Below are 26255 nucleotides of genomic sequence, written 5' to 3' on the forward strand. Positions count from 1 at the left end.
GTTCCCTTCGTGGCCTCTCTTCCCCTGTCCAGCCTGGCTGGCCTGAAGCCAGATGGTCTTTTGTGTGCCTACAACACTGGGCCTCACCCTTCTCCACTAGGACACAGGCCCCTGGAAGCCCCCTCTTTGCAGGAGGCCAGAGGTGGAGGAGACCCTGCATCACATGACACCAGTCCTGCTGGGGAGGCAAGGCTGAGGCTGGGAAAGGACTTCATCATTTTAGCTTTGGAAACAAACACCTTGGGCCTTTTATCTCAAAATGTCAAGTGGCATATTCAGCTTCCCCAACACCCATTAATAGGCTCATCAGAAATATGATTTGGGGGACTTCCCCGGCGGTCCAGTGGTTAAGGACTCGCCTTCCAATGCAGAGGGTACGGGTTCGATCCCTGGTTAGGGAGCTAAGATCCCACATGCCTCGCAGCCAAAATACCAAAACATAAAACAGAAGCAATACTGTAACAAATCCAATAAAGACTTTAAAAATGGTCCACATCAAAAAAAAAAAAAAAAAGAAAGAAAGAAATACGCTTTGAACACAGCATTTTCCCCACGGGGCGGGGGTAAACAGTTCTTCACAGCTGTCACACATTACATTTTCAAAACTACTGTTGTTAGATGCTCTATTCCTGAACTGCAGGATGATGCACAGGAAAATTCCAGTGCAGAGCGGGTTGTTTCTGCCTGAAATGACCAAAAATGGCCTAAGGAAATGAGAGAAATCAGCTTCTGTTCCTGAGACTGGTTTCTAAATAAATACAGGACACTGGCCCATCTACGACCCATTGTGTACCTTGTGAAAGCCATGAAATGCAAATGTTAGCAAGAACAAGCGCATGAGTGACAATAAAACCACTTAAAAAGAAACCACACATTTTTTGCTCTGAGGAAAAATAAACTCAATTTTAAAGTTCAAAGAAAACCAGTTAAAACCCCTCAGAACTGCATTCACATGTTAAAGGTCTCTGATCCCATTAACTTCCTGCATATTTTTGTTTGTTTGTTTGTTTTTTGGCTGCACCATGCAGCATGCGGGATCTTAGTTCCCTGACCAGGGATCGAACCCGCGCCCCTTGCAGTGGAAGCGTGCAGTCTTAACCACTGGGCCACCAGGGAAGTCCCAATCTTCCTGCACATCTAGCTCTGGTCACAGTCCTCTGTATACAGAAGGGAGGAAGCACAGTCCTCTCTCCTCATGTATATCTCAACCTGGTTTGGACACTATGCTCTAAGTGGGCTCGTAGTTTATTACGAGGCTCCAGGGTTCCACCAAAAAATACCATACATTAAAGAACTAGTCCTGCAAAGACCCAGTCAAATATTAGTTACCTAACTAGGGGACTACATCACAGCTCCTGGAGTCTGGCACTCAAGATGCTAAACTGTTCCCCCGCCTTACCTTTCTTATCGCTAAATCATGGATTTGAAAAAACTGCCTCTGCCGACCAGACAGGGCGCATGGTGATGCACAGCACACAGAACACCTTCGTTTTGTCCCTGTCTCCCCGCTCAGCCCTCTTCTGTCTGGAGGACACGCAGAGAAATGTCAGTGGTCTGCTCTTTGCCCAACCCTTTTTGGCCACGTCTCAGGCCAAGATCACCTCAAAAATCTATTCCAGGGCTAGGCAGGAAGATAAGAGCTGAAATATCACATCGTATCTGCTACTATTCCTAGTGTGGGAGGAACTGGAATAGCTACATGTGAGGTTCCTGGATTATCTACATGGAATGCCCCTTTTAAGAACACTTTAATCAAGAGATTACTGTAAGAATTAAAATGTTAGCATTCAACATGGGCACATATCTTGCCTTTCTTTGATATGCAGAAAATAATTCACAAAATGGCAAACAATGACATTAGAAAAAAGATGGTTCTTAAAATAGTTAATTAAAAACATGCTTCTATTGTCAGTAATTATATATATCCTTACTACTGCCCCACACTCAAAACCTGGCTCTGTTCTTGTTCCCAAGGAGTTCACAGTCACGAGAAGGGGATAAGAAGGAAGTGTATAAAGCTCTTTAGGGCTCAGGAGACCGGAACAAACGAGCTTGCGTTGGAAAACTCAGCCTCGCAAATATGCCAGTTCTCCCTAAATTATCTATAAATGTCACAGAGACACAGTAAAAATAACAGGATTTTTATATCTGGAATTAAACAAGCATTCTAAAGTTCATATGGAAAAATGAACGAGCTGTAATAGTCAAGGAAATTATGAAAAAGAAGAGTAGTGAGGGGGTAGCAGAACCAACCCCACTGCCCAGAGTAAAACGTATTAAAAAGCTACAAATCTGCTTATGGTATATATTCAGGATTATCACCAGAATGGAACAGACTGGAAATACGTCTAAATGCATCCAGGAAACTTAGCAGGAGAAAAAGGTGGTGTTTCAATAAATGGGGTAAAGATGACTTGTTCAATAAGTGGCATTGGGCAAAGGGTAGCCATCTAGAAAAAAATGAAGTTGGAGCCACACTTCACACCAGGACAAATTCCAGAGAGATTAAACATTTCAAAGTAAAAAATGAAAGCATATATGTGCCAAAAGAAAGTTTGGTGTTTTTTAAAATAATTGTACAATGAAGAAGACCTCTCAAAGGAAAATAGAAATCCCAGAAGCCAAAAGAAATGATCCAACGATTTGACTATGCAAACGTTTAAAAAAAATTCTGCATGGCAAATACCACCATGAGCAAAGTCACAAGACAAATGACAAACCGAGAACAAATATTTGCAACTCATACCACAAAGGGCTAATCTCCCTAGTACTTAAAGAGCTCTCTCAGGTGATTCTGAAAAGACCAATGACCATCAGAAAATCGGGCAGGGGCTACCAATAGGAGGTTAATAGAAAAGGAAATAAAAACAGTTCTTAAATATAAAAAAGATGCACAGCCTCTTTGATAAAAGAAATACAAATTAAAACCACAGTGAGAAAATACTTTTTGCTTATCAGATTGGCAGATATAAAAATGTAGGAGAACCCCTTCTGTTAGCAAGGTTTGGGAGAAACAGCACTTTCATACTCCCGGTGCTTGTGAGGATAGCCCTGAGGGCATTAGCTAACACAATTTTCCACGCGCATCCTCTTTGACCCAGCAATTCTACTTCCAGGAGTTTATCCTACACAGACACGTGTGCATCATGATGTAAATGTAAAATTATCTGTTGCAGCATTGTGAAAGCAAAAGTTTGGAAATAAATGAAACCTCCCTCTAGCAGACTAATTAAACAAATGACGGTCCATTGTGGAATACTAAGAAGTCAAGACATATGTGGAGGAAGCTCTTCCTACATTCATATGGGAGAATCCCTCGGTGGTATTTCATGAAGAAAAGCAAAATGCAGAAGAGTATACAGAATACTACCATTTGTGCAATAAAAGGAAAAGAAGCGTGTGTGTGTGTGTGTAATTGTTTTTGCATAAAATATGTCTGGAAAAATAGTCAAGAAACTGGAAACATTGGTTGAAGGGAAACATTGGTTGATGATGTCTGGGGGAATCTTTTCATGGGAATGTAACCTTTCTTTTAAAAATAAATATAAATATAAGCTCAATCCATTCCTCAATCCAGGAATTGAGGATGTTTATGATATGTGTAACTATAATAAATTTACTCTGATAAACCTCAGAGCCTACAAGGGCAACACTGAAGGACAGAACAAGGTCATAGACTCTGCTGGTTGATGAGAGAACTACTGGCAAATGCAGACACTGCTTCTTGAGCAGAAATGTAAAAGGAAGGAAATGATGCAGCTGCCCTGGAGCTTTCAATAAGAGGAACACAGTTCCAAAAGGCTGAAAGAAGCCACTGTTGAAGGCTGTGGTTTAGCCCTGTTGAAATGGCAGCCCTTTGCTATGACGTGAGAACAGATAAATATTTCCTCAAATAGTCAACGACTCCATCCTTGTGAAAACTCACAGCAACTTAGGCACCAAACCTTCATACTTGTCCACAGGACAAGAGAGCATCACAAAATCATACAGATAAGCATATTCTAGAAAGTTCTGCTAAAGCAAAGCACATCTCTCTTTACACATGAAGGACAGATTCAAAAGACAATGGCTGGTGTCACTGCTTATACCTATTATCAGCAATGAACTACAAACGACTTTCAAAACTATGAAGGATGAAACGTATATTCAGAGTCCTCAGTTTTATTTCATATCAATCTAAAACAGCTAGAAGAAATCAAAAGTTTAAAAATCATCAAAAAAACAAAATAAAAATCATCTATACCCTCACAACCCTTATGAAACGATTTTCACTTTTGTTTCCTTTTTACCTGTATCTACTTGAATATAGAGTATTGATACAGTTATAATATTGGTATATCAATATGTAGATATGTAATTTTGTCCTCTGTTTTTTTCACTTATTCCCTGTTTTTACATATAGTTATAATACTAAGTTCTGGATGACTGCACAAAATTCTAACCTGTTTATTAGCTATAGTTTAGAGAGCAAACATTTATCTGGCACCTTCTATGGACACATTACATAATGTATTTTACCCCTCACAGCAACATGTATTATCAGGACCTCTCTTTACACACCAGGAAACAGTGTCTAAAGATCCAGCAGGCAGTCGACCTTGCATTTGAACTCCACATCTCTGACCTGATACCCACGTTCTTCCCCCTGCATTATACCACTGCTGCCTCCATTGGGGATCCTTTTGTTCCCAAGGTTTATTACTACAATAAACAACGCTGGTAGAATATCTTTCCACGTCTCGTTTTTACCTTTCTAGAATTTTTTTCATTTTTTTCAACACAGTAAAAAAGTCCAACAAGATGCCTCCTTACCCTCTCCACTCCCAATTCCTGCTTCTGAAAGACAAGTATTTCAACTCTGTTGGTTGTCCCTACTCTCTTATACCACCCCAAAACATGCATTTTCTCCACCACCCCACCCATTCTTTTCAATATTGTTATAGCAACATGTTTGAATTAATTTTCAGCATTTATATTATAACTATGTAAATATCAGTCACAACTAAGTCACATATTGTATTTTTCTTGTAGGACTCTTCATTTTCCCTCAGGTTACCACTTTTATCTTTTCCTCATTAGCTTAGTTTTCTTGGCACCAATCACCAACTTATTTCCAAACTCTAAAGGACCTGTAAGTCACTGGACAGTCAAAGACATCAGACAATCACCTGTTTTGCTTGATCCTGGAGACACTGCTCAAGGAGCTCTCTGTGCCTGCTCCCTCTGGAAGGGCTCCCCTTCCCCCCATCCTGCGAGGCCCCTTTGCCTCTCTCCTGTGTTGTGGACCCCATGGCCACACTCCTTGGCTAACTTCCTTCTTTTGGTGGAAGTTGGCTTCCACTAGCTTCTTGAGAAAAAGTAAATTGGAAAAAAACGTTTTTGAGACCAACTCTCCATATCTGAAAATGTCTTTATTTTACCCTCACAGTAGGTTTGTCTGGTATATAAGTCCAAGTTAAAAACCGTTTTACCTCAGGATTTTGAAGGCCTTGCTCTACTGTCCTTCAGCTTCTGGTCTGCCATTGAGTGTCCTTGTGTGTGCTCTATTTCCTTACTCTCCGCAAGTTTTTGGGATCTTGCTTTAGTGCCAGTGTTCCAAAATTTCACAAGAGCCTTTATTAGGTCTTTTTCATTCTCTGGGCTAGGATTTCAGAAGTTCTTTTCAATCTGGAGTTTTCAGATCCTATACTTATGGGATAGCTATTGGGATACTTCTTTGATAATTTCTTCCCCTTCACTTGCTCTAGCCTCTTTCAGGAACTACGACAATTTGGATATTGGATTTCTTGGACTGATCCTCTAATATCTCTTCCACTTTTCTTTGTTATTTTTGTTGTTACTGTTATTAAGTTATAAGGACTTCTTATTCTACCTGCTGGAAGAGATCTTCATTTAATCTTCTAGTCTCTTTATTAATCTTCTCCATTTGTGCTCCAAAAGCTCTTCCTGTTCTCTGAACGATGCAATTCTTCTTGCCACAAGGATGTACATCTTCTCTTCCCTCTGAGTATGCTCATGACAGGTTTTCTCCAGTTTACTTTGGTTCCCTCCATTGTGTTTCCTCCCCTTCCTTTCATCTGCTTGCTTTATATCTTTGCCTTTCATGTTCAAGGCTTTCCTTACATGTCCAGCAACTCTTGGTGGTCTGCTTCTATGGCAGGAGAGTTGATGCCCAGCTATCTGTCTACATAGGCCGGGCCTGTTAATCTGTGGCTTCCAGCCGCTCTATTACAGGACCCCCAAATAGCAGTCTTTGGGACTTTTCCCTTGGGCAGGTTAGTTTCCCCAGAGGGGAGTCCTTCCACCTCCTTGGGGAACCTGGTCATGGCTGGGACTTTCCACGCACAGACTCTGTGGCCTGGCGCTTCACTCCCACTCTCAATGTGCCAGTCTCCTGCCAGGGCGGAGGCAGGGCAGTCACCTGCTTGTGTGGGATGGGAAGAGAATGGGGGACTCTCCACCAGTCTTCGTGGTTTCAGACATCTTTCACGCCCCATCCTCAGGGATGCCTCGCTCCTGAGTCTTCAAATCAGCCTGACTCTTGCAGAGTTCTCACTCTGTAGGCTGGGGTTTCAGCTGTCTCTGCTCCTCTAAGTTAGTTTCTACTTGTCCATCTGCTTTCCACTCTCCCCTCTCCTATCCTATTCTCTATGTTCTTGAAAATTTGTGCCTTTTTTCCCCTTATTATCATTTTAGTGGGGATTCAAGAAGAGGTGAAGATAAACATGTGTTCGATCTGCCACTGTTAATCAAGCCTGTTAGCTTTTCTCTTTGTTTAAATGATTTCTTTGTGTTAAATTCATAGCAGTGGAATCAACATTTTTGCTCCTTTATTTATGATCTGTGTCTTTATGTATTTGCTCAGTAAACATTTATGGAGCACCTAGTGTGTGCTGGACATGATCCTGGGCAGTGAGAACACATGGCAGAGAGAAAACAACAAGGACTAGGGAGTCAGACAGACCAGGGTCCAATCTCAGTTCTTATAGCTCTGCACCTTTGGGCAAGTCAATTCACCTTGTTGAGTTGCATTTACTTATTAGTTAAAAACTGGAGGGTAGAGGTGAAGAATAATAACACCCATTTTGCAGGGTTGTTCTAAAGATGAAATAAAATATATTGAAATCACTGAACTTGGTGGATAGTAGCCACTCAAGAGACAATGGTATTTGTTATTTTTGTTGTTATTGCTGTTAATAGTAAGTTATTTCATAATTTATCATGGAATATCAACTAGTAAATAATTTTAATGCAGATGAATGTAAATTCTATAATGGAAGTCCCAGATGCTGTGAGATAACCAACAACTCACTCCGAGTGTGGAGGACGATAACCAGGAAGGCTTCCTCAAAGAGGTGGTATCTGTGTTCTCTCAAATAAGGAGTCTGTGTAAAGCTATGGAAGGATTCCAGGTAGAAGGAATGACAAGTGTGAGACACAGGCCGGAGAGAACACAGGGTATCAGGAAATGTGGAGTGATTTGATGTGTCGGGAACACAAGGCATGTGGGTGGGAGAGAAGCAGCAAGGCTGCTTAGAGCAGGGGCATGACATGACCAGATTTGTGCTTTAGAAGACAACTTGGTGGCCTGCAAGGTGGTTAGAAGGGTAGAGAATAGATGTGCAGCTATGGGATCAGTCCAAGCAAGACCTGATGACGCCCTGAACTGAGGCAGAAGCAATGGGATGGTGCGGAGAGACAGACTGAGGAGGTTGAGCTGATACGAGTCAGCGGCTGTGGTCACCATCATACTCCCTCCTCCTGGATACAGGGTGAGTCTGTGTGCCTGAAGTTAGGCGTGTCCATAAGCCCTGCTTTAACCAACGAAATGGGAAAGAAAATGACTGAGGGTCCCTTCTGGGTAGCAGTGAGTTGTCTCAGCCCTTTTCCCACCTCCGTGGTGGCCATGGAAGCACACATGGAGATGACACCTCCATCAGCTGGGGTCCTAGCGGGAATACAATCAGTAGAGCCCTCCTGCTGGTTAAAGTAAACATGTAGCAGGAGTGAGAAATAAATGTTTGTGGTTTTAAGACACTGAGATTTAGGGGTAATTAGTTACCACGGCGTAAACTAGCCTATCTTGACTAATGCCGTGTCCAATTTAATTTCATATTGATCATATTGCCAGATTTTCCTCTGAGTATGCAACAATACTCCATTTTTAAAAGTTTCATTGCTACCAAGGCTAAACATTATTTGGTATTTATTACTCGTCTTTCCTCTTGTGGAAATTATCTAGTCATATCCTTTACCCACTTATCCACCGAGGTCTTATATATGTCCAAATATTCCTGTATGAACTTGGTGTACATGATGCCCTTTGTCATTTGTATAACTGATCTAGCTAACAATGTTAATATGAAAATAGCTACAATAAAGCAGCTATACTTACTGAAGTCTTACACATGCTTAGCGGCCTATAAACCGTTTCCCATTGCTGTCTCTTTTTATTTTCATACTGAACCTATGAAATAAGTGCTCTTATGCCCATTTTAGGAATGAGGAAACAGACACTCAGCAAGGTGAAGTGGCCTGGCCAGGAGGGGCCAGAGCTGGCATTTGAGCCCAGGTGGTCTCACCACGGAGCCCGGGCTCCACATCTCCCTGAGCAACAGCTGCTAACTTCTCCCTCTGCCTGGCGCCCCGGCACTCACCTTCCCAATCTTGAGGAAGACCTTCATCCAATTTGACTTTCTCCTCTAGCTTCCTATTTTTTCCCCTTCCTTTCTTTCTCAGCTTTGGTTACCACACTCATTTTTTTTTTCCCCCTCAGTTTCTATGAGCTGACTTCTTTTCTGACCCTACTACTAAAAACTCACCCTCAAAAATCCCTGATTCTGGGACTTCCCTGGTGGTCCAGTGGTTAAGACTCCGTGCTTCCAGTGCAGGGGACGCGGGTTCGATCCCTGGTCGGGGAACTAAGGTCCCACATGCCACATGGTGCAGCCAAAAGATTTTTTTAAAAATCCCTGTTTCTTTCTGGCCGAGCTCCAAGGCCTTTGGTCAGCCCTCATTTTTCCTCACTTTCTGTGGTTTCTGACACTGTCTCGTGCCATGCCTTCCTTCTCTAGCTTCTGTGGCAGCCGGGGCTCCTGGCTCTCCTCTAACCTTTCTGACTGCCTATCTCTGGCTTGCTCACTGGCTCTTCCTCCCACCCTCACCTGCCACAGCCATCAGTCCTCAGCTCTCTCTGCCCCTCTGTCTTTCTCTCCCCCGCCGGCAGCCGCTCTGGGATCTGCATGTCGGGCCTTATGCCCACACCTAAGCCACACTGTTGCCACATTTGCACCTGGGCACAGGTACATCCTACAGACTGCCCCAAACTAAACAGCTTTCCCCAAGAAAGCAGCTTCCCTACTGGACTTCTCTATTTCTGTCAATGATTCTATTCTTCTCTCAACTGCTCAGTAACCTCTGCATTTTCTGTGATTCAGCCCTTCCCGCCCGATGCCCAAGGCCATTCCATTATTCACCAACATTTGATTGATTGATTCTATTGATTCTACCTTGAAAGGCATCTGGAATTTGTCCCATCCTTCCCTTTCCTACCACCACTAGTGGTCGTGGGATCAAGTCCAAACACCTCCTTTCTGGGAATTTGAGAATCCATGTGATCTGACCTCCTCTTTCTCCCCTGAAGACCTGGGGCTCTCTGCTGTAATCAGACGCTCTTGTCACACCAGATCATGGCATAGGGACCTGGCAAAGAGCTGGCCGGGAAGCAGCTATGGAGACTAGGCTAGTGATGGGGCCAAAGCACACTAGCAAACAAAATCAAGGGCACAATGAACAAAGGGCAGAGAGGGCGGCAGGTCCAAAGGCTACACAAAGAGCACCAAGAAGATGTTTGGGAATTGCAAGAGAGATGGTCAACGTCCAACCAAATGAAGATCCTGGAAGTGGGGCGACAGGAGCAGAGGGGCTGTGGGGTCAGGGCACATCAGTGACAATGAGGAAACATGCCAAGTCGGTGAGGACTCCATCATCTTGTTACGCAGGCCAGCTGGCTGGGAGGTTAGCAGGACAAGGGGAGAGATGTGGGTGGGTGAAGAGTGCTGGCCCGGAGAGCAAAGTCGGTTTTCTACCGGAAGCATTTGCTTAAAGGATGGATTTCACTGGCTCACGCTCACACCAACCTCTCTATCTTCTCTTCTTTCCAAACCAACTCATCTTTCAGGATCACACAAGACCTCAACATCCAAGCCACCATAGTACCATCTCCCTCTTTCTCTAAACTCCTTTATCACTTACCTGAATTACTCATTCTGACACTTAATCACCTGAGCTCCTACCAAAACTACCTAAAAACATTAGGGTGCTCTGACTCTGTGCAAAGTAGCAGCCATAGAGAATAAAGAAAATTTTAAGATGGTGTCTGTCCTTAAGCCTCTCAGAATACAGAAGAGAGATACACACATGGAAAGATATCATTTACATCCCTGTTGTTAGGTAGGAGCCAAAGGGGCAGAAGAAGACTGCAAGTCTGAGAATGCTGGAAGAACTAGGATGTGGGGAGGCCCTGAGGGACGAAGAGGACTTTGACGCGCAGAGGAGATGGAAACACGAGAAAAAGGGTTCTGTGTGTGTGGGAGGGGACGAGTGTGGTATACACACAGAGAACAGACTGGAAGAGCAGGTTACTAAATATTAACTAACTTTAAAAAATACATATTTATGTATTCACTGAGAAGAATCATCCTTTATTGCAATGCTAAGGAAGGAAAAGTCTGTACTGTTACGGCTTGGCAGATTTCAAGTTTAAAAAACATACATGGGGAATTCCCTGGTGGTCCAGCAGTTAAGACTTGGCTCTTTCACTGCTGTGGGCCCGGGTTCAATCCCTGGTCAGGGAACTAAGATCCCACAAGCCGTGTAGCACGGCCAAAAAAATAAAAGAAAAAGAAATTAAACAAACAAACAAACATGGAGTTTCTCACTTTATATTAATAAGGAATTACTGTTCAAGCTTTTGTTATCTGGCTGAAAATACTAGTTCTGGAGAATCTGGTGCCACGTGTCAACAGGAAAGTCAGGTTGGTTGGCAATGGCATTAGTACTCAGTGGAAACATGGAAAAATACACAACCTGCTGCTTCTTGTGGACCTCTCCGTTCCCACAAGGCCAGAGATGGTTTGCGATCAACCACTGGACCTCCAGGCTAGGAGGTTTCCCAAATGCTCCGGATTATAGACTCTTACTGTCTACCTCAGAAATTAAGCCCTCCAACTTGACGCCAGGCACCCTCGCTGACCGAGAGTCCTCACTCTATGATTAGAAATGACATGGGGTGGAGATTTAGGGTGGTTCACAAGCTGCCACAAGGGCTGACTCATTTCCAGGGCTTGTGGTGACACTGCACCGCAGGCAGCCGCCTCGGGCAGAGGAAGTGCTTGCTCTGAGGAGGACACAGCCCTTGAGAGAGGGCACTGCTCAGCCTGGCAGACAGTTACTTGGGGTGGTAACAGGGATGGCATCTCATCCAATCATGTGAAACAACAATTCGTGAAGGATTACAGCTTTCTGTATGAGTAAAAGCTTTGCTTCCTAGAATTTCACGGAGGGGTAGATTTCCTTAGAAATCCAGGAAGATGCTTTCCTTGAGTTAACCACCAAGCAGATTCTGATCCTAAAACCCAGTCCCCCCAACAGACTCCATTTGCTCAGAAGGTATCCTTGAGGCTGCTGCAGAGAACTGGGGGCTTCCAAAATTGGTCGCTTCACACACGGCTGCTTCAGACAAAGATGAAGTAAAACTGCAGTCAGCTCTTAACCCTCTACACAGCTGGATGGCAACAGGGGCAGTTAGAGTTTAGAAATCATATTTATTAACCCTCTAGAACACACTTTCAAAGTCAAGTTGCTGTCTTAATTATACTTTACTAGTAAAGCATATACTGCTTTGCAGTATCGAGTGTACTGTCATAGTGAAGGGAGCCGTGCCGTGGAGCAGGCAGACGAAAGGATTAGTTTGACATCAAAATTGGTAAGCACTAAATTTATAGGATCAGTAGAACATAAGAAACTGATAAAAGTTGGCTACACTTGGAAATTTTAGAGTTTCTAGATAATGAGGCCCATTTCCTGCTCCTGGATATTGGATTGATTTTCAGTCAACTACATATTGAGAAGGACTGGAAACGTGGATCTGATCCCAGGCAAATCCTGTAAAGTAAATTGGATTTAGTTAAGTTGTTTAAGCAAAATTAAGGATGATTGGTGGACAAAGATGGTCGCTGGAGCCTAGTCTGGGAAAGACTGAAAGAGAGGGTGACTTGGCAATGGGACCGGCCTTGCACGGAGCAGAGGCCCACTTGCCCATCCATATGTGCTGGGTTTGATATCGTTGTGATGGAATCAGCTGTAGCACATGCTTCTTTTGCCTTTCTGAAGGCATGGTAGAGCCCTGAAGAATAAACTCAGGCATGATGAACAGGGGAATAGGTTGGTCATACGTTTTTGGAAACTGAAATTGACTGCTTTAAGGAGTGCACGGCACATGGGAGATGTGCTGCCTTCCATCTGAACTAAATCAAAGAAGTCTTGAATATTCTGGATTTGGAAGCTTTTAGATCTTTCAGCAATTCCTGCATGAAGGCACAGAGTCTCTAACAAGAAGCTACAACCTGTACCAAGGTTAGAGAAAGTGGATGAATTTCTCCACAGGCTCAGCTTGCTCATCTTAATTCAATACAAGAGGCCTCAAAGATGGTAGCATTTTCCTCCTGGCCTCTTGGATAAGTGACCTGCTAGGGCAGAGACAGTACAGGTGGGCAACATCCAAGAGTTAAATTAAACCTGACCACTGGCGAACTGAACACCTACCCCTAATGCATACCCCCTTATAAAAACCTCACCATCTGATGGCAGAAGACAGTAACAGAGGGTGGCCAACGCACCCCCGTTTGTCTGGTACTTCCCTGGTTTTAGCATCGAAAGTTCCATATTCTGGGAAACCTATCAGTCCTGGGAACACCGAGATGTTTGGTCAGCCTAGTAACGGAGGACAGTAGCCAAGGTTTAACAACTCTCAACTTTCTCACCTTGACCGCTTTGGTTTGGGCCATGTCATCAGAAACAAGGAATTTTAAGATGAAGTCACCTGAGAACGTGTCCTCACTGAGGCTAACCATCAATAATCAGTCTCAACAGAGACGATTTTGAGTCTTTCATCTTTCAAGAACTCTCTTGCAATGTAAGTTTCCCAAAAATGTGCTTGAAGGTCTGGTGCTTACATAATAAGCTCACCAGAGCGCTACAGATCCACTTATCAATTGTTAATGATTTACCACAAGCATCTAAGGAAATATTTGCACAGTTCTTAAAATGGGTAAAATCAGGTCAATAGAATTAAGACTCTTGGCAATTAGGAGATTATCCTATAAACAGGACAAAGCTTTAGTGTTCAGCCAAGGAGGAAAGGATCTAAATCTGATTTGGAATGTCTCTGGGAGCAAAAGAGGGAATTAAGAATTTAAGCCCAAGATAATCAAATTCTTTTCAACTTTAACTCACTATAAATAAGCAGTGCTGGCTCCAGAATTTCTACCCAGGAGGGGCCTAGGGGTGGCAATCTGACTGGAAGGGGACGTGTGAAGCTGCTTTTGCATGGTGTTTTAGTTAAGACTGAGAAAACACCAATTGTCTATATCCAAGACCCTTGCCCTAGCTTCCCCTGTGACACTGTCCCTGCAAATAGACAGTAAAATAAAAAGGAGGCAAGGAAGGAAATGGGAAAGGGAGTAGGAGTTTATATACGGAGTCCTTTGCTCTTTAGATTTGGAAAATAATTCCATATACTGCAGTATCAGAGAGATCTGAATTAGTGATTTTCTGTTGAGTACTTCTAATTAGGACAAAAATAGTGTATCTTGCATATATATACATATATATATAGTAATTTTATATATAGAATCAGGCTTTTATTTGGGGTACATAAAAGAAAAATGAATATTACTGTTAGGAAGGGAATGTGTATGACTGCAACAGAGAGGGAATTGGTATTGCTTGAGAGAAGAAATAATTAGGAAGCACAGTTGTGCAGAAACCAATAACATTTTAGTTTTAGTTTTTGTTTTTTGGTTGTGCCGTGTGGCATGCAGGATCTTAGTTCCCTGACCAGAGGTCGAACCTGCACTCCCTGCAGTGGAAGCTTGGAGTCTTAACCACTGGACCGCCAGGGAAGTCCCTAAAAATTTTGTTCACAATGAAAAAGGTTTTAAAAATGACCTTTTAAAAACACCTCCCAACAATGGAGTCTCAGAGAAGTAGGTCTTCAAATGTTCATTAACCAAGACTAACGGAGGACCACTGGCAGGAAGCTAAAAACGTGGACTAATTATGATGAGAACAACATTTCAATAGGATTCTTGTTTGGAGTTTGCACTCTTGGTGAGTGAGGAGAGAAACAGAAAAAAAGCACAGAAGATGAACCCATTACGATCCATGGAAAGGTCATGGGGTTTCTGCCATTCTCTTATCAGTGTCCGAAGCAGCTTCAAAGAGGAAATGCTCAGAAAGGGCACCATGGCATAGGTGAGTCAACTACTATTTTTGACTTGGTGTTGGAATGGGTGTGACCCTCTTCTTCAAGTTTCAGGTATCTCTCAAACTCACAGAGAATAATAACATCCAGTTCTTATTAATACCGGTGGCAGCTGGTTGCAGAAGAAACCCATTACCTTTTTGTCTCTGTGGAAGAAAGGACCCACAAACATGTGGCTGAGGTTTTGATCACACTGCTTCCCTTCTCCAGACCCCGTAGGGACTCACAGATGTCTCTTGCATCCAATAAAAACACCTCAGCTATCCGCTTTTAGGCTTGTCTATTAGCTAAGTGCTCCATCACATTTCTCCTAAATGCCTTCATCTTCAGCTATACCATGACCCATACTGACAGGTCTGCTAATGAGTGAAAAAGTAGAAGCCTGGCTTCCCACAGGGAATATATACATTTTAATAGCAGGCTTCCAGAGATGGGGCACCTGCTTCCTGTCTTCGTTTTCTAATGAGGACCTGGTGATGGAAAATACAAGGGAAGGGCAGAGGTTGCAAACTGCCTTTCTGCATAGACCTGGGGTTGCCCTGACTTAATTTAAGACCAAACAACCAATCTATCTACTTTCAGAGACAGCATGGTGACTTCCTAATAAACAAAACTTGATCAGAGCTGAAGGTACACCTGATTCCCTGGAGCGCCCCTGAGCAGCACTGATTGCATAAGCTGAAAACAGTGTGGTTTCTTTCGCCTGAGCACGTGGCATTCACCAAAATGGGAACATCCCTCATCTACACCTGTCTATGGAAAATGAGAAACAGAACGGCATTATACTTAAAGATCTGGCATTGCTAGGAAACCTGTTCTGTCTGGTCAAGAGTATGGCTCTTGATGTGGAGGTACGTGTACTCCACTGATGAAGAAAAGAGACAGACACAGATCCCTAAAGAACAAAATGAAATGTGCTAAATGGACACAGAAGCTACATGCTGGGGAAACACGGGTAGGAAGATGGAAGAGGGCCTCATTCTGGCTGAAGAGGAGTTGGAGGAAGTCAGGCAAATTTTCTCAGAATTGAAGCTATTTAAAGTTTCTCTTACAGGGTAAGGAAGTATCTTGGTGGAGAGAGAAAGAAGGGATTTGGGGGAGCCAGGGATGAACACTTAAGGGGTAGGCACTTAACAGGCAATGGGAGAACGCCATGAGTGGTAAGGCAGGCCAGGTAGGCTGGGGTCACACTGTAGCACCCTGGGTGCTGGCCTGCTTGAAGAACCCAACTCAAGTGGTATTGTGACAGAGTGGGGCAGAGGCAGGGAGGTGACTCGGGACACTCCTGTAAAGCACAAGGGAGTGACAGTTACACAGGTGAATATATATGCAAAAGGCCCTGAGCTGTATACTTAAGGTTTGTGTATTTTAATATATGTAAATGATAGCTCAAAAAAGTCCTTAAAAAAAATAAAAGCCCATGGGATTCAGTGTTCCCTTGTCTTAGAGCAAGGGGAGTGGGAATAGTTAGGAGAGGGCAGATACACAAGAGAATCCTTCTCTTTGGGTTCTTGCCCTTACCTTGTAGCCAGGGCTCCCCAACCCCAGGGTCCTTCCTGCAGGAAACTCTTCTGGTGCTTGGTGACAATGCAGTGGTCCTAGACTCAGAGGATGTTAGTGCTGAAAGGGTACTGCAGGAAAGCTACCTGTTTCATTTTATTATTTAATTTAATTTTAATTTTTTTTTTCTGGCTTAAGTAGCAGAAATTATTTCTCACAATTTTAGAGGCTGGAAGTCCAAGATCAAGGTGTAAGCCAATCTGATTCCTGGTGAGAGCTCTTTTCCTGGCTTGTAGAAGGCCACCTTCTTGCTGTGTCCTTATATGGTAGAGACAGAGCACTGGTATCTCTTCCTTTTCTTACAAGGGCACTAATACTATCATGAAGGCCCCACCCGTATGACCTCATTTAACCCATATTATCTCTTAGAGGTCCCATCTCCAAATATCATCACATCAGGAGTTAGGGCCTCAACATATGAATTTGGGGAGGGACACAATTCAGTCCATAGCACAACCCATTTCCCAAGCCACACTGGGATGGTTCAATGTGAGTTAGAATGGGAAAAGAGGCAGTATACACAGCCAGAATAATGGGGTTAATCAGCCCTGTTTTTTTCATGCATTACAGTTAAAGAATTACCATCAGAAACACTCAACCTTTTCTTCATGGCTTAAAACTAGAGATATATGTAAAGCACAGCTCTAGAATGTTCCCCTCTTCATGGCTCTGTGACTTCTAGTCACTGAGTCATTCACCCCCAACAAAAAGCTGGGGTATTAGAAGTCTACGTGGTGTCTGCCACATGTATAAATAAAAAGAACATTGATGCTGTCTTGGGTAGTACTTTCCTATCATAGCTTCATGATGAGAAGTAGCTTTGTAAGACTGTTTCATTTTATACACAAAGAAACCAAGGATCAGAGGGCCTGTCACTTGGTCCAGGGTTCTGCAGCTAGTTTAGAAGAAGACCTCAGTTTGTATCCTAATCTACATTTCAAACCAAGGCTTTTTCTCTACACCACTGCTGCCAGCGGCCATTAGGAAATCTGAATGGTTGACATAATTCTGAAGCTGTTAAAAATCAAATATTAGAAGATAAGTAGCAGCGTGGATAAATGTCCATGGTATATCAAGTGCTTTGTTTTGTTTAAATTTTTTGACTGCGCCGCAAGGCATGTGGGATTTCAGTTCCCCCACAGGGGATTGAACCTGCACCCCCTGCATTGGAAGTGCAGACTCTTAATCACTGGACCGCCAGGAACATTCCCAGGGAACACGAAGTGTTAAAGCAGGTTACCAAATGCTATATATGCCCCTGATTTTGTTGGGGGAAAATATCTGCAGCAGAGAAAACCCCACAGGGGTGATGACCAAAGTAGTAATGATATGAATCTCTGAGGAGGAGACTTACAGAAGACTTTTGTATGTTTCACTTTATTCTCCATTTAAAAAAATGAATATGCATTAAATTTTTTATTCGGGAAAAAACGGAGATCTGTATCGTCAACTACATTTTCTAAATACTGATTTGATCTTTTAGTTTGCTTGTTTCACTGAAAGCAAACACTTCTTGAGAACAAAAAAAAGGAATTGCTAGGTAAATATTGATCTGTTGCTAAGTGAACAAGAGACATACCATCCCATCTTAGAAAAGTTTTCTTCCAGACATTAAAAGGTTCACTTCTAATGTATCTTTAGATAGGTGATCTCAAAACAGATTTAAAAACTGACTTCAGTGCTGAAAGGAGGGGAAAAAATCCCTATTCTCCTAACAGGTTTTCGATGTTCACCTTTCACCGACTTTTTTTTCTACACCAGAACAGCAAGAGACTATGTCCTGATTCCGGACATGAGTCATAGTAACTGGCCACTTTCAGTCAGGGTTACTGAGTAACACCATTAGCTTGTTGTAAATCAATTAACTGACATTTCTAGCCTAGATGATTGTTTGTGAAGGCTGCAGACAGGCTTCCTCTGGGAAAAAAATCTTCAAAGTCCCAGGAGAAGCACTTTTACCCATAACAGATATGTTTCCTGCCCTCAGCTTCAAATATATGGAAGGCTGTTACAAACACGCCACACAGAGAAAGAACATCAAGGCCACTGGCTTCCGACAGGGATTAAAATAGAAAGAGGGTCATGCAGGAATCGGAAGACCACTCTGGGGCCAGTCCTGCTAGAGACTCTTGTCGTGGGCTGGCCCTTCACTGCTATTGGCTTCCTCTCTCTCACCTGTACCCTGAGAAAGGTCTCTGTCCCACTCCCTGTGGATAGGAAGAAAGCCAGCTCTGGGGTCACAGACTTGGGTCCAGTCTCCGCCTCTGTTACTCCTCATTTCCCCATCCTTAAAATGAGAGGAAAAATGAATCTAACCTCAAAGTTGTTAAGAGGATTAAATGGCATAATGCTTATGAGAGATACTCAAAATTTTAAATGCAGTAATGTGGATGAGAGTAACAGGAAAACATTTTGGTGATATGCTACGTGAACACAGGATATAGTTTTTCCCAAAATTAAGAGTATAAATAAAAAATAAGAACCTAGTTAAAAGATGGAGGGGAAACGTGAATCCTTTTGCCCTTTAATAATCATTTGTCACGATCAAGTCAGAGAATGTGGGTGTTTGGCATTTAGCTGTTTTAAGTAATGTTCCAACGTGCTCTAGGAGGGCTGGTCCTGTGCTCAACAGGACAGGTCTTGGAAGTACATAGTTTCTGGGGAATTGTCCTCTCACAGCCACCTTCAAACCATAGCTAAGTCCTAAACATGCACCAGCTCTGCCTTTAACCTAGGCTGACCTCCACCTCTCCCTGATTTGGGTTTCACCAGGAAGGAGCATGGCAACTGGTTAATGAAGGGGGTGGTGGGAGAGAGTGGCCAGAGCCACGAGGTCCAAGGAGACTGTGACCAGGGATGCACTTCCATCCCAGGAGGGAGGGTGGGGGCAATCGCAATAGAGGTCACGTAGCGCCAGGACAGTTCCATAGGCTCATCGAGAAAGAGTGCCAGGAAGGGGAAAAAGCAAAGAGAAACTGTTGGACTTATGTCTCTGGGGTATTTTTCAAAGAAAAACAAGAAAAGAGGTTAAAAAAAAAACCTGCCAAAATCAGCTCTTTTTTTTTTTTGAACACTTTTAACAATTATTGTGGAATCAAACCTTACGTGATGTTTATCCAGAGCCTGGACAGGAGCAACTTTCCCAGGGCTTCCTCTAATTACTTAGGAAGCAATGCTGGGTCGAAATGTGTACTCAGCTGCCTATAATCTTGTAGGGCTTTTAAATTCTTGGTTTTCAAAAGCTCTCTACAAAGAGAAGACCTGGGAACTGGGTCTAACTGGGTCCCACTCAATCTGAAATCGGGTGCAAATGTTCCTTGCCAGATGAGTGAGTTATCTAAATTAAGTATGGAAGAAAAATGCTGGACAATTTTGAAAACATACTGATTCTGTGCACGCTCCTCAGAGAGGAGCGTTTTCAATGCAAACACTGCTTGCTAAGAACACTACATCCTTGATAATGGTTGTGGAGCCTACTGTAATGTAAAGTCCCTTCAGCAGGGCAGGTCCAAATTTACTATGATGACATTTATATGGTACATGGCAGTCCACAGGTGTTAGGCAATATGACGGAGTTATAAGTCTCTCTCGACTTGATAGCAACTTTTTGGAGTCATGGCATTATTGTTACAACTACGAGCAAACTGTACACAAACACCCAAAACACCTGCAGCCCACAGCTCTTCACCCATGGGTAACAGCACATGAAAATGAACTAGACAACCAAAGAGGACAAAGCAAGAGCTCAAACTCTCAGGTGTCTCTGCTGCCCATCTCCTCTTAGAAGGGAATCATTCACCCAACAGAGGCGGTGAGAGGTTATACTGGGATAGAGGGAAGAGCTTCTGCTACTGTCCACTGAGTATAAGAAACTTCGTTAGGCGCTCCAGGGACACGGTTGGGATAAGACAGCTCTCCAAGCAGCATCCATCTGGAAAGCCAACCTGGCAGAATGGACTAAGCTTGAAGAGGCACAAACAAGGTGAAGCAGCAATGATGAGGAAGGAGGAAGGAACTAAGACCCCAGAGAGCGTGGACTGCTTCACGTGAGAGGCTTGTCCCAAGCGCTGCAGGAAGACGGAGTTATTCAGAAGACGTCAACAGGGGAAGATTTCACGAGGCATCTCCTGAAAACAGCACGTGTGATGATACCCTTTGTTTTACAACTACGGTTTCCTCTATCAGAAGCAGTGCTCACCCCTGCCACCCCCAAAACACAGACCTGGCTTCTGCAGGGAAATCTGGTTCACTTGCAATGAAAACCCTCTCTTTAAGTGGATTCTCTTAGTTAATGCTCAGTATATTTTTCAATAAGGCAGAGGGACAGTACCCAATGAATGAGCCTGTGCTTTTTTTGCTCATTAATTATTTTGGGTCAGGATGATTTCTCTGTCTTAGAACTGGCAACAGAGCATTTGATAAAGGGCTAGAATATTGTCTAAGCTTTCTGCATCTACCTTAAAATGACAACTGTTTTCTGCAAAGTCCTTGTCATGGATGATGACACCACCCCGTGGAGGAAGGGATGTTTCCAGGCAACAAAGATTTGAGGCTGTCTCCTGCCCGCCGGGATTCAAACGCCAGGCTCCTATTGAGACGGTGGCTACTTTAACACCAATGACACTATTTTACATGGATGCCTTGAGGACACATTGTGAGAAGGTTCTTCTTTGAACATTGCAAAGACAGATCAGCAGGCCAGTGTACAGGTGGGTTTGAGGTCTACTCACTCTTTGGTCAGAAGAGGACAGGACTTGAGCAGGAAGCATGAGAGCCCCGAGTCCTGGAAGTAGAGTTCAGGCGGGGCCGTGGGGCTCTTCAGGTTCAAACACCGGACGATCACATACAGCACAGCAGCCACTGCGGCCAGCTTCACCCCGTCAAACACGGCCGGGAGCTCGGGGGTCTCCAGCATGGCATTCATCTTGATCTGGGGAGCAGGGGTACAGGCAGGTTTAGAAGCACGTGGGGAGGGGAGGAGCCCACCACCCAGAGACAAAGCCAGCGATCACCTGTCACGATCCAGATGTGTCCGCAGAACCCACCCTGGCCGATTCCCATAGGTGCCTTACAAGTGCCAACAGACTGGCAACAACCCAGATCATGAACAGTCCTGAGCACTAATAAACTGAGCTGGGTGGTGTTTTTTTTAATCTAATGAACATTTAATTCTAAGATGAGCGAATTGGAAAATGCTGTGAATAGCGTCCTGTTGAGAGCAGGAGAAAGGAGTCCAGTCGGAGAGGTACAAGGGGGACCAGGAGGCGAGCTCTGATTTCTGTTACCAGGCAATCTTGACTCTCTCTGCAGACTTAACCTGCACCTGGAGCACCAGCTGCACGTGAGGCGCTGTGTTTACAGCCTTGGACAGAGATGTGAGATGGGACTGCTGTTGCCACCAGGTGAGGCTGTACTGCCTGCTGGACTCACCTCTGTTTTCAGAGCAGGAAGGGCCTGATTCAGCCACCTGCTCCTTTGGAGGCAGCCCTGGTGCTGGAGCCAAGTTCAGGCTCAGCCCAGGTCGCAGTGGTTCTTGCTCCTGGGAGTTGTAGGCAGTGTGAAATGGAACTTGGCCACATTTTTCCCCACCGAAGGCAACTGACTACAGCCGTTAGTCCAAAATTGGGCTAAAAGTGGACCAAATTCAACTGCTAGACCAAAATTAAAAACTGGAGTATGGAAAATGTACATGCATATCTGGCTTTTCATCTTCTCAGGTAGCTTTATTTTGTACACAGAACACGCACACACACACACCACTTCAAACATAAAAAACTAAACATCAACAGCAACAAAACTCCATCCTTTTCCTTGCTGCAAGGCAGGAAAACAGAACATCAGCTGTTACCTTAAAAATCAGGGAAACCACAAGCTAACAAAAAGGAGAAAACGGTAACTCTGGCAGCCAAGGTAGCTATGGCAACAGCTTCCCCTGGAATGGTTTCAAGTAGCCTCTGCTAAAAACAGTATGAGAACTCTGGTGGCCAACGGCGCAGACAGAAGAGGCAGGACAAAACAATCTCTCAAAAACGTGTTTGGGGCATAACCGAATGAACTCATTTGAGACCTACAGCCAGGCCAGAGAGGTCTCAGAAGCCCTCTTCTAAAATCGAGGTGATTTTGGCAAATACAGGACCCAAACACACTGTAGACGATCTCTGGCAGGGGTTCCAACTCAGTGAGGAAAGGCAATTAAACATCCCACAAGTTATCATATGACATCACTCATATGTGGAATCTAATTTAAAAAAAGAAACAAATGAACTTATTTACAAAACAGAAACAGACTTACAGATATTGAGAACAAACGATGGTTACCAAAGGGGAAAAGCGTGGGGGTGGGGGGGGGAATAAATCAAAAGCTTGGGATGAACACACACACACCACTATATATAACACAGATAACCAGCAAGGACCTACTGTACAGCACAGGGAGCTCTAGTCAGTATTCTGTGATAACCTATATGAGAAAAGAATCTAAAAAAGAATGAATATATGTATATGCATAACTGAATCACTTTGCTATACACCTGAAACTAACACAACATTGTAAATCAACTATACCCCAATTAAAAAAAAAAGACCCCAGCTCCTTAACTCACCATCAGGGCAAGAAAATAATTTTTTAAAATTTATCTGGCATGATTTAGAATCAAGGCTGGACCTCAGAATATACTTTTCAGCTACATCAACCTTTGACCTTTTATGAGCTGACAGTTTCCTTAAAACTTAACCTCTGGGGACATGTCACCTCACTCCTAGGGCCATGTTCCCCAAAGGCTGTTCCTCAAACCCTTAAAACAAGGATTCTTTTAACTTGGGGTCTGTAGGTCCCCTATGGAATTCTAAGGTCCAGGAACTCCCTGAAATTATACATGAAAGTGTGTGTGTCTGAAAGTTTTCTGGGAACAGGGTCTGCAGACTTAATCAGATTCTTCTAGGGGCCTGTGACCTAAAAAGTACACAGCACTGCACTCAAAGATGCCCTAGGGGTTCCACCTGTGGCCCCTGTCCCTCATCTCTCCAAAGCCCTGCCACCTATGCCAGTCAAACCGACAAGAAACAAACATCCAAGATGACACAGCTTGTTAATAGGGATTTTTTAAAAAATTTATTTTATTGAAGTATAGTTGATTTACAATGTTGTGTTAATTTTAATAGGGATTTTTAAGTGTAGTTAGTGAAGGGCCAAAACCAAAACCTAGCAGGAATTCCAGTTTCTCTGACATGATGCTGGTGATATGGAACTGAAACAGACATCCTTCTTATCCCCTTGGTTGCAAAGAGAGGAGAAGAATGCATTGGATGGCTTGACCAGTTTCCTGGCTGCTCTAGAGTAGACTTATTGAATTAAAAACGTACAAGAAGTCCCTCTGTCCCCACTTCCACTCCTACTTACTAATGTCAGGGAAGGTCGGGAGAAGAAGCAAAAATAAGAGTCTCGCCAATATGTACCTACGTCACCTGTTCCTCTCTACTGCGAATATGAACTGTTCTTGAAAATCTGTACAGCTGGGCCAGTCAGGTCAGATCTCATTCGATTTAACCTAAAAGCTGAAAAGATCGGATGGTGATCTATTAAAGGCTGAGAAAGAAGCAATTTAACTGAAATATAAGCATAGTCTAAGTTTTTCTGCATTTAAAGCCTTTAGGGAAAAAGACAATTTCTTTAATTAACACATGTGACGCACTCTTGGCTGTTTGGACAGACCTGCTGGCAAAGCCTCTGTGAATCCACAGACTGACAGGCTCTCTGTGGTTTCCAGGACGAGTTATCTGCTGCGTTCAAAACTCTGGCTAACGCAAACTCACACTGCTTTTGTCCTTTAACTTGTAACGTAATCTTCAGAAACACCTGACAGGTACCATCTCTGTGTGACCAATGAAATAACTTAGCCAGGTTTAGGTCAAGACAGCAGGCAGTTGACTTGTTCCATCTCTCCCAGGTATACAGCAACGACAAGAAAAAATATGAGCTGAGAAAAGTAAAAGGGCACAGATGGGCTCAAAAACACAGTTCCAGAAACAGAACAGAACTGAAAGTAATAAGTGGGGAGCCGTAACACCTGTCAAATCTGGTCCATACTGGGGGCTGGAGGCTGGCTACTCAGGGCCATCCGGAGCTAAAAGTGCTCACCGTGAGATGGGGAACCAGAGCCAGGCCCACTGGGCTAAAGATCTGTGGCTTCGAAAGCAGCAGAGGAAACACAAGAGAGAAAGGGGTGGGGGAGGGACAGACAGTGTTTATATAGCACTATCTATGTGTCAAGCTCTGCTCTTCATACTTTACCCATCCTAACGCTATTAACTGTACCTCTGAGGTAGGTACTATTATTATCCCCATTTTACAGATGACGAAACTGAGGCATAGAAACCTCCTTGAGTAACGTGCTCAAGGTCACACAGCTAGTAGGCAGAGAAACCAAGATTCATACCAGGCTCCGAAGAGCGTGCTTTTAACCACTACGCTGTGTGAAAGCAGGAAAAGTAAAGAAAGAGAGAAACAAGAAAGAAAGTGGATATTACCTGAAAACACAAATGAGACACCAAAAGCTTGCTCAAGTTCATGTGGCTGTAAAATAGTAGAGCTGGTATTGAAGCCCAATTTTCTCTGATTCCATCACACCAAAATGATTTAAAAAGAAAATGAAAGCCAGTTGAAGGGGAGATTCAATTAACCTTCAGAGTAGCTTTGTTCAACTTCAAATTTTTATTATTTCTTCACATTCTGAGACAAATTAGCCACAGAGGCCCAGGCTTTTTTGGGGAGGGGACTAAAGAGCAATGTCTCCAGCCACATCACAAGCTACTTGACCTTTCCAGGGCTCGGCTGCCAACTAAAAACAAGGGATGTGCCAGATCAGAGACCTTAAACTGGCAACCTATGGGATGGCAGTGCATTTAACTGGCATTTTAAAAAAATGAATTTATTGGCTGCTAAGTTATAAACACCAGGAGATTTCAGATAAAAATCTGGATCTCTGGTTTCTCTTGAGAAAAAAATCTGAAGATTTGGCAACACTGATCCAGCATTCTCACATGGCAGCAATGAATGGAGCTGGGCGGGGCTGCCCCTCTAGACAGGCCATGCTCCCTCCTGGTTACCACAGTTCCCACCACTCCCTATCATGGCCCTCAACAATGACCTCTGGCCTACTTAATCATTGCTGGTACCTGAATGGTCCCTGAAGGCATCCGAATGTGCAAACCTTGCAGAAATCTAAGGTCCTTACTAGCCCTGGATAAGTCTATATTGATAGAATATTCAAAACATAACACTATCACTATATGTATAAATGATAAATTAATAAAAAACAATTATGGGAAGGCAGAGTAGCAAATAACAAGATGTAGTATGTTTTATTTATTGATATTGACACTGATGTTTATTTATACCTTCACTCTTTTCCACAAACTATTTGAGATAGCTTCAAGAGAACGCTGAATAGGGAACTTCCCTGGTGGTCCAGGGGTTAAGATTCCATGCTTCCACTGCAGGGGGCGCGGGTTCAATCCCTGGTTGGGGAACTAAGATCCCACATGCCCCCTACACAAAAAAAGAATGCTGAATAGACTTACACAGAGAAAGATTCATAAATGTGGCTGACTGCTGATTGCTTCCTGGTAAGAAGTCTCTCCTCCTTTCTTTCAACACAAATCTGGAAAATGCACCTAAGCTGGAAAAAACTAACTACAGATCCCAGGCTCCATGGCAGGTAGGCAAGTCCACGTGACTAAATGCTGGCCAGTTCTGGGGGGGCTGCTCTGCTTTCTGGGGAGAATCCTTAAAAGGCAGGGAGTTAACTCTTCTTCTGCCCTTTTCCCTCCCTGCCTCCTTGGAATGCAGACGACAGGGCTGCAACTCCGACAGCTATCTTGGGCTGTGAAGTGACCTTGAGGTCACTCTAGGAGCCACATGGAGAGGACAGCAGAGGAGAAAGACAGAGACCTGGAGTCCCTGATGATTCCATGGAGCCATCATGTCAGACCCAGACTGCCTACCTCAGGATTTCTCTTATGTGAGAGAATAAACCCTTGCATGTTTAAACCACTGTTATTTCTAGACTCTTGTAGTCTGTAATTTCTAATGACACAGGAGGAAGTACTATCTCCCCAAATCTTTATGGATGCTATACTGGTTGGGTTATTA

At 43.5% G+C, this 26255-nt stretch overlaps 1 protein-coding gene across 1 annotated transcript in view; it reads right to left on the bottom strand.

Annotated features, from left to right (window-relative positions):
• The window catches only part of ABHD2 (abhydrolase domain containing 2, acylglycerol lipase), a 110150-nt gene that overhangs the window by 62041 nt on the left and 21854 nt on the right, over nucleotides 1–26255 (bottom strand). Inside the window, exon 2 of the mRNA XM_030878657.2 lies at nucleotides 20836–21035. Within this exon, the coding sequence (XP_030734517.1) occupies nucleotides 20836–21029 (194 nt within the window). The 5' untranslated portion in view covers nucleotides 21030–21035. The remainder of the gene's footprint in view (nucleotides 1–20835; nucleotides 21036–26255) is intronic.

Source organism: Globicephala melas, chromosome 2 (genome assembly GCF_963455315.2).
Source record: "Globicephala melas chromosome 2, mGloMel1.2, whole genome shotgun sequence".
NCBI classification, from domain to species: Eukaryota; Metazoa; Chordata; class Mammalia; order Artiodactyla; family Delphinidae; genus Globicephala; species Globicephala melas.